Source organism: Suricata suricatta, chromosome 16 (genome assembly GCF_006229205.1).
Source record: "Suricata suricatta isolate VVHF042 chromosome 16, meerkat_22Aug2017_6uvM2_HiC, whole genome shotgun sequence".
Classification (NCBI taxonomy): domain Eukaryota; kingdom Metazoa; phylum Chordata; class Mammalia; order Carnivora; family Herpestidae; genus Suricata; species Suricata suricatta.
In genome coordinates, this window is record NC_043715.1 from 42,054,781 (window position 1) to 42,063,165 (window position 8,385).

Genomic DNA, 8,385 nt, shown 5'->3' on the forward strand with positions numbered 1-8,385 from the left:
AGGGGCGGGGACGTCGGCAGTGGGCGGGGGCGGGGGCGGGGGTGGCCAGGACGGGGGCGGGCTCTCCGGGCCCCCATTGGCTACGGCCCCCCCCACACGAGGGCTCCCCCATCTCCCCCCGACATCAGTCCGATCCGCTTCCAGCTGCTGCAGCCGCGCCTTCACCACCTCGGCATCCAGCCTCTCCCTGCTCCGGCCCGGCATGGCTACCCCGACCCAGGCCCCCACAAAGGGTGAGCGTCGCCTGGGGAGGGGGCGCGCGGGGGAGGGTGGGAGAGGCTCCGGGATCTCAGAGCTTAGGAGAGAGGATCTAGGGGGAGATTCCAATAGTGAGAAGGGAGGGGAATGGGGAAAGGGATGTCCGTTCCTTCCCAGGGCGGAGGCCCCTGCAGTGCACCCCTTGGCGCCCCTCCAGGCCTCTTGGACACCCCCTCTCGGTGGTGTCGTTTCTGTGCGGGACCCGCGGTTGAGAGCGGCAGTCCCGGGAGAAAGGATGCGCGGACCGGTAGCTATGGCAACCAGGCAGCTGGTCCTGCACAGCGGTGGTGGTGGACGCGAAGAGACGGGCTTCGAGGGTGGGACCGGGTGGGTCTGCGACCACAGAGGCTCTGGCCAATTTCAGGGTCTCCAAGGTGGACAAACGGAGGGGGTCCTTATCTCTCTTTTTTCCAGCCCTGGCTCCTATGGTGGGTGTCTCCCTGAAATCTCTTGACAGGTTCAGCGGGAAGGGGGGAGAAAGACGGAAAGACGGGAGGGGGGGAGAGCTGGAGGAAGTGAGAAAGAGATGGAAAAAGACAGAAGAGAGAGGGAGGCAGAAAGGAATGTAGAAATTGAGAGAGCCTGAGAGAGAGAGAGCGCGCAAGACAGAGACAGCAGACCCAGAGTGAGAGATACAGAGAGAGACCCGGGAAGAACACGGATATGAGACTGAAAGATATTCAGAGAGTGAAGGGGAAGGCGGAGAGCAACAGAAAGGGATGCAGAGAAAGAGAGAAAATCAGGGACAAAGAGACAGAGGCGGAGAGAGAGACACAGAGGAGGAGAGAAATGGGCCCACAGCGCGGGAGAGAAATGGGGATATGGAGGAGGGGCATGGGGTGGGGCGAGCCACTGCAGTGAGCCCCTTTGGGCAAGAATGGGGGGCAGGACCCTCCTTCCAGGGATGCTGTCTGGTCCGGGAGGTGCGCTTGAGTGTGCACGCAGATGTCCCACCTCACCCCTCCAGCCACACAGCAATGTACATTTCACACCCCTTAACCCAGTCATGCACCCACTTAAACACTGCCCCCTAACAGCCCCCCTATCTTGAGCCTGCAGAGGAGCAAAGGGAAGAACGCTTTAATTGTGTGAGGGGGGAGAGGGTGGAGGCAGGGGGAGGGTTTCCAGCACTGACAGCAGGACCAAAGGGGATAGGCCAGTGGTGCTGAGGAGCCCCTGGTGGTGAAGGGAACCCTAGTTCCACTCCAGTCTCTCCTTCCCTGCCCCCTTTCCCGGCAGGCAGGGGCTGCTGCACTCAGCTATATCTGCAGAATTTGAAGCAGGGCGGGGAGGGGGGGGGCTGCAGAGGCTGGAAGCCACCCTAGGGAGAGGGGGCAGGGCTGAGCCAGCAGGCCTGGCAGGAGCCCAGGGCTTCTTTTTGCAGAGATGGTGGTTAACAGGATCGATGGCAGCAGACGGGCAGAGGTGGGAGGACAGGCACCTCGGCACCCCTCTCTTTCCCCCAGTCACAGCAGAAGAGGGGACCTCAGGTCCTGGGAAGCCCCGGGGAGGGGGGCATAGGAAGAGCAGGTTGTGTGTTGCACCTCTTAAGCTGATTAGTGGATTGTTGGGGGGGGGCACTGTGGGAGGGGATGAGGGCTCTATCACGCTGTCAGAAAGCAGGAGGAAGAGTTGGGGGCAAACAGAAAGGGGATGCAGGAGCAGGACTGGGCTTGGGTCCCTATCCTTGAGAAGAACCCTGGGCTTGGCCAGAAGCCAGCCCTGTAGGGGCAACAACGGGAGGCACAGAGGGAGGAGAGGGAGTCAAGATTGGCCCCGGAGTTAGAAGCCTAACCCCCAGGACCCCACCTTGCCTGGGGTGCTCAGACCCATTACCTCTCTTCACCGCTGAAGATGCTCCAGTTGTCATAGCAACCACTTCATTCCTGATGTCTCCCTGGCAACTGGCCAGGAGTGGTGCACATTTCTACTCCTGCCTCTTGGCTCCACCCTTAGCCTGGCCTTGCCCTGAGGAACCAGATTGCTGGGGCAGCAGGGACCAGAAGAGGGACTTCTGCATAGAGCACGGAGCACCTGGGGTGGAACCAAAGAGGACTCCAGAGCAGGTGCTCACCCAGTGGGCTCCTGATGGTTTGGGGAGGCAGGCTGTGTGGAAACCCAGGGGACCACGCAGGCTGGTCCAACCATGCCATCTCTGATGCAGCTTTCTGTAGCCTAGCAGGGGTGCACATCATTTGGCTGTTCATTCACTCCCTTGCTCGTGTATTTATTCACTTTAGAAAACTTCTGTGAAAGAGTTTTATAAATGCTAGGATTAACTGCAGAGGAGTTAAACCAATTTACTCCCCATCTGGTGGGGGGAGCTAAGAAAGCACATATAACTCTAAAATAATGTTTCCCCAACTTGATGCTTTTGAGGACCACCTTCAAGATTTTTGCCCACACTTATGTTTATTCTTTTTCCTTTAAAAGATTAACTTCTTTTTAAAAATTTTTAATGTTCATTTATTTTTGAGAGCGAGAGAGAGAGAGAGAGAGAGAGAGAGAGAGAGAGAGAGAGAGAGAAGGTTCATGAGTGGGGGAAGGGCAGAGAGAGAAGGAGACAGAATTGGAAGCAGACTCTGGGCTCTGAGCTGTCAGTACAGAGCCTCACAAGGGACTCAAACTCATGAATTGTGAGATCACAAGACCTGAGTCAAAGTCAGACGCTTAACCGACTGAGCCACCCAGGCACCCCAGGATTAACATTAAAAAAAAGAAAAAACTAAACTAAGGGCACCCGGTTGGCTCAGTCAATAGAACACGCAACTCTTGATCTTGGGGTTGTAAGTTCGAGCCCTACCTTGGGTGTAGAGAGTCTGTAAAAATAAAAATCTTTTTAAAAATAAATTAAAATATTAATTGGCTTCATTTTATATCACCACCACAAATGGAAAATCAGGATTTTTTTTTTTTGGCCTTCAAGGCAAGTATAAAAATGATCTTAAAGAAGGGACTCCGCTTTTCTGGGCCCCAGTGTGCTTTGTGGAATGAAGATGAAGGCAGCACCTGGGTCAGAGAGCTGCTGTGAAGATTCGGTGCATTCACACCTGTGAAGTGCTTCCACCGGGACCTGGCATGGAGTCAGTGCGATCAAATGCTGGTTAAACAACTAAAGGAGAAAACCAAATCATGCCACAAAATTCTACCTAGATATTGTTGCCTGCGGAGGGCTTTAAGCTCAAGGACTGTTTTCTCTTGGGAAACGAGGGACTTTAACGAGGGGGAAGGTGTTAAAGATGCGTCTGTGGCTACCTAAGACTTCCTCTTAGAAAACTGGACAGGAGACGGAGAAGGGAGAAGTTACACGCTGCACGAATCAGTGCTGGTCAGTCTGGGCTAAGTGGCCCTGTACCAGGCAGTTTAGGCTAGAGTGTGCTGTGGGAGCAAACGGTAGCACCCATTTCAGTGGCTTCTGACAGCCAGGATTCTCACCTACACTATGCGTCCATCACAGGGTGGCGGGGCTCTCGACTCACCAAAGAAAATGGGAAGGGCTACCATCTTGACTATTCATGTCCCCAAGCCAAAGGCAAAAGGGGGCTCTTGCATGAGCATTTAAATGCTCCAGCCTGGAAGCCGCAATGACAGTTCATTGGCCAGAATTAGTCAGGTGGTCTCCCCCCAACCTCAAGGCAGCTGCCATCCTTCCCTGAGCCTGCAAGAGGGAAGTGCCCAGCGTTGCCCTGGCATTCCTGGTGCCCCTCTGCAAGTGGTGCATCTCTGCAGAATGCTGCTCTAGACAAGACAGAAGGTTCTGGGAGCTGTCAGGAATTTGGGAGCCATCAGGATGGGCTTCTTGAATGGAAGGGTGGTCGGAGCTTTCCTGAAAGGGAGTATGGCTTGGGATAGGGAGGTGAGGTGGGGGGAAAGTAAACACACACACACACACACACACACACACACACACACACACACACACATCTTATCCATGCATTGGCATTTCTAAAATTGGAGTAAGTCTTCTAATGGATGGGTGTGTTTCATATGGTAGAGTTGCACACTTACTCATGCATATACATACACACTGAGAAGGCTATTATGAAATCAATGTTGAATCTTAACATTGATGATGTCTTAGAAATGAACAACAAAGGATATAATATAGATAATATAATAGAGGGTATATTCTAGGACAACTCCCTGCATATAATTTGGTGGCAGGAGGCAGTGGATGGAGTAACAGCCACAGGGCCTGCCATCTGAAGCTGTCAGCTGACTGAGAAGTTTTAGGGAGTATTCAGGGGAAGCTGATACAATCAGCAGTTTGCCAGTGGGATTGGAGAACGTTAACCCCAATAGCATATGGAAACGGGATTATGTATGGTTGTTTTTGTTTTGTTGTTGTTTTGTTGTTTTTGTTTTAGGAAATGAGTCCATAGTTTGCCTTAGGCTTCCATAGTGGGCTAGGACCAGGACTATCATGTACAGTTTGGTAGGTTGTGCACTGAACAAGGGAAGGTACTCAACCAATGGTGTGAGTTAGGGCTGGAATCCAGACCATGCTCCACTCTTCAACCCTTGTGTCCTGCCATGAGGCTATACCATTATTTAGATCAAGGCGTCTTTATCTGATTTCTATTCAGAAACCATTGAGCCAATGGCCCCATCTGGAACCTCAGAAATGTTAAGAAATCCAGTGTTGAAATATTCTTTCCCTCTCTCTCTTTTCATGCCTTCCTTCCCACAGTTCCTCAGGAACCTGACCCATTTCACTATGGTGAGTGACTGACTCTGATGAGGGTCCCCTGGGGCTGGATGAAGGGGTGGTTCCAGGTCTCCACAGGTGATTGCCCAAGTGGCTTCAGCCATGACAACAGGATACGTGCTGGGCCACTGAACACGTAGATTCGGTTTATAACAGCTAGGCTCATGGAGGGCAGAGTTAGGTTGAGGGGCTATCCTCTTTGGGCCTCCTTCAGTCTTCAGCAGGGCTCCAGACTGATATGTTGTGGTCATCGGAAAAGCATCTGACTCTGAGGTCAGGCTGCTGGGATTTGGATCCTGGCTTATCCACTCATTAGCTGTGTGGCCTGAGCAAGCAACTTTTTCTCTCTGGGCTCTTCTGTAAATAAGAGATAGCGATAGTTTCCACCTGTGAAGATTGTGGGAAAGCTTTATTTGGGTGATGCCATTAAATCATCCCCACAGCACTGAAGCTTAAAGAAGTTGCCCCCAGGTCTAGCAGAGCTGGTCCCAGTTCCCTCTCTAAACACCCCCCTTGCTCTCTCCCTTTGCTTGCTATACCGTTCCTACAATATGCCAAATTCTTTCCCACCTCAGGGCCTTTGCACGTGCCGTGCCCACTGCCAGGCTCACTCCTCTTCTAGCTCTCCACTCATCTGACTAAGGCTCCTTTTCCTTCTTCAGGACTCAGATCAAATATTGACTGCTCTGCTAGGAGAAGCCCTTCCTGACTCTGCCAAGAGGAGACACACACACATCTAGCCATAGTCACATGGCTCAGATGTTTCATTTTATTTTTCAGTGCTTTATCACAATATGAAAGTCAATTCCCTGAGGCAGAGGCCTGGACACTGTGTGTGCGCTCCATAAATTCTTACTTCAATAAATACTATGGAACCTTGAACAACGTGGGGGTTAGCAGGTGCATGCAGTTGAAAATCCACATATGACTTGTGACTCTCCCCAAACTTAACTACTAATAGCCTATTGTTGACCAGAAGCCTTGCTAATAAGATAGTTGATATACATATATTCTGTATGTTGTTTACATACTATACTCTTACAATAGTAAACTAGAGAAGAGATGTCATTAAGAAAAATCATAAAGAAGAGGGGCACCTGGCTGGCTCAAGTGGTAGAGAATGTGACTCTTGATCTTGGGGTCATGAGTTCGAGCCCCAGGTTGGGCGTTGAGCTTACTAAAAAAATATAACTAACTAAAAACAAATAAATAATAATGAAGAGAAAACACATTTACAGTGCTGTACTGTATTGGAAAAAATCTGCACACACATGGACCTGAACGTTGTTCAAGGCCTGTATTTACTGTGGTATATGAGACAAGGATGCTTCTCACGAAGGGAAAATAAAGGAAAGAACAAGATTATAAAAAGTGGAGGAGATGATGCAAAATTTTAAATGAGCAACCAGAGAAGGTTTTACTGACATTTGAATAATGCCCAGAAATTGGTGAGGAAGCAATATTTGAGGGAAGAGCTTTCAAGCAGAGGAGACAGCAAGTACAGAGGCCCTGAGGTAAGACCACCCCTGATCTGCTCCAGCAACGGCAGAGGGACCAATCTGCCTGAGGTGGGGGGTTGAGGGAGAAAGCGGAGTGGGGTGAGGTCCGAGAAGGAAGAGGGACCAGATGATGCAGGGCTGTGTGGTGGGTGGTGGTGAGGACTTTGGCTTTTCCTTGGAATGCAGTGGAAGCCTGGGTGGGATGGGGTGCTCTGAGCTCGGGGAGCACACTGATCTGACTCAGGTGGTGACAGGATCCTGCGGGGGGGGCACAGGCTGGTTGCTGCAATAATTCAGACAGGTGACAATGGTGGACAGAGCCAGGGAGGAAGCTGTAGAAGGAGGGGAGATATATATATATATGGTATATATGTCATGTATGAATCATATCTGGATCTATATCATATATATATATATATATATATGATGTAGAAGAAGGTTTGATGTATCTACAAAGAATCTAGAGAGGGGTAGAGGGTAAAGAGGTCTAGGGACCAAGCCCCCGCTTCCCATCCTTACCCCACCCAGCGAGGGCGCCCCCAGCGCGGCCTGCGGCCTGGACTCCGGAGCCCTGGCTGCGCTGTCTCAAAGCCAGGTTGAAGCTCTGGGGGGGCTGAGGGGCTACCCCTCATTGATGTCCCCCATTATCTCCCCCAGACTATGACACGGTGCAGACTGTGGGCATGACTCTGGCCACCATATTGTTCCTGCTGGGTATCCTCATCATTATCAGTAAGTGTGACCCTTTCCTGGGCTCCAAAGCCCCTCAAAGAGGGTCACCTCAGGGGTCCCTGGCCACCTACAGTGTCCCTGCTGGCTTCTGTCCAGACCCTTATGTCCTGTCTCCTTGTGTCTGTCTCCTAACAGGCAAGAAGGTGAAGTGCAGGAAGGCGGACTCCAGGTCTGAGAGGTCTGGCAGCAGTGGGGAGAGAGGGGAGAGGGGTGGGGGCAGCCTGGGGTGCAGGGGCATTTCCAGAACAGAAAGTCTCCAGGGCCTGCCCCATCCTTCCCATTAAGCCTACGGCTACTGAATTTCTTTATGCTTTTCTCCCTGTCTTTGCTTCCACAGCCCAACATGCAAATCCTGTAAGTCAGAGCTTCCGTCCTCAGGTGAGGGTGAGGGCGGTGTGGTCTGGGGCGCGGGAGAGGTGGGGGCCAAAAGGGGAAGGGGAGCTGCACTGGATGTCCCGTGGATGATGCCACGAAGAAGGGATGTGGCAACTTCAGTACAAGTGGGGCCCCGCAGACTAGAGGTTAATCCATGGAGAGTCAGTGGGAGGGGAAATGTCCTAGAGTCCCCCCACGCTCCCCAGAAACGAGTACAGAGGCCCGAGGCAGCAAGGGTGAACCGATTCCCCAGAGGAGAAAGCCACGCATCTGTGAGGAGAGGGGCCCCCTCAGGAGAAGGACTCCTGAGGTCCGGACTGGAAAGAGGGGGCAGGGAGACAGAGTATTTTCCAGACTTCGCTGTTCAGGTGGAAGACAGAGGATGAAATGATCAAGAAAAAGGAGGGAAGTGTCATCCCGCTGGCTCAGTTGGTGGAGCATGTGACTCTTGATCTGAGGGTGGTGAGTTCAAGCCCCACACTGGGTGCAGAGATTACTTAGAGAAAGAAAAAAGGAAGAAAAAGGAGGTTGGAAAGGGGGAGGAAGAAAAGGAGGGAAGGAAGGGTTTCTGGATAATTGTATTAAAATAACAAAAGGAGAGATGTTAAATGGATTTTAAAAATTGATCTTGGGAAAGAGAGACTATGGGGATGTAAGAGTATGAGGATAGAAAGTACGGGAAAAAGATGAAGAGTAAAGAGGATGGAGGGTGTGAGGAGGGGGGTATAGGAGAGGATGAGGACGAAGGGGGTGGAAGTGGTAGAGAGGAAGGGGCAGGGTGGAGGGGTGAGGGGCGGGTGGTGGGTGGGGGTG

General features: G+C 51.8%; 1 protein-coding gene across 2 annotated transcripts; it reads left to right on the forward strand.

The window, feature by feature from the left end:
* The first annotated feature begins 144 nt into the window (after positions 1–144).
* FXYD7 (FXYD domain containing ion transport regulator 7) lies at positions 145–8,040 on the forward strand. Of its 2 annotated transcripts, none has more exons than XM_029926039.1 (6): positions 145–233; positions 4,949–4,978; positions 7,123–7,197; positions 7,333–7,366; positions 7,535–7,575; positions 7,941–8,040. In XM_029926039.1, the coding sequence occupies exons 1-6, from the start codon at positions 203–205 to the stop codon at positions 7,961–7,963; spliced, it is 234 nt and encodes a 77-aa protein (XP_029781899.1). In that variant the 5' UTR covers positions 145–202; the 3' UTR covers positions 7,964–8,040. The 2 variants fall into 2 exon arrangements, with proteins under 2 accessions (XP_029781899.1, XP_029781898.1); XM_029926038.1 differs by having other exon boundaries at positions 7,333–7,375; positions 7,941–8,039.
* The last annotated feature ends 345 nt before the right edge of the window (positions 8,041–8,385 follow it).

Excerpts from the sequence above, each read along its gene's own strand:
- FXYD7 (XM_029926038.1), top strand. The coding sequence starts at position 203 with ATGGCTACCCCGACCCAGGCCCCCACAAAGG. Across the intron at positions 7,198-7,332 it reads GGGTATCCTCATCATTATCA|GCAAGAAGGTGAAGTGCAGG; the intron begins GTAAGTGTGACC and ends GTCTCCTAACAG. Across the intron at positions 7,376-7,534 it reads GCGGACTCCAGGTCTGAGAG|CCCAACATGCAAATCCTGTA; the intron begins GTCTGGCAGCAG and ends TTGCTTCCACAG.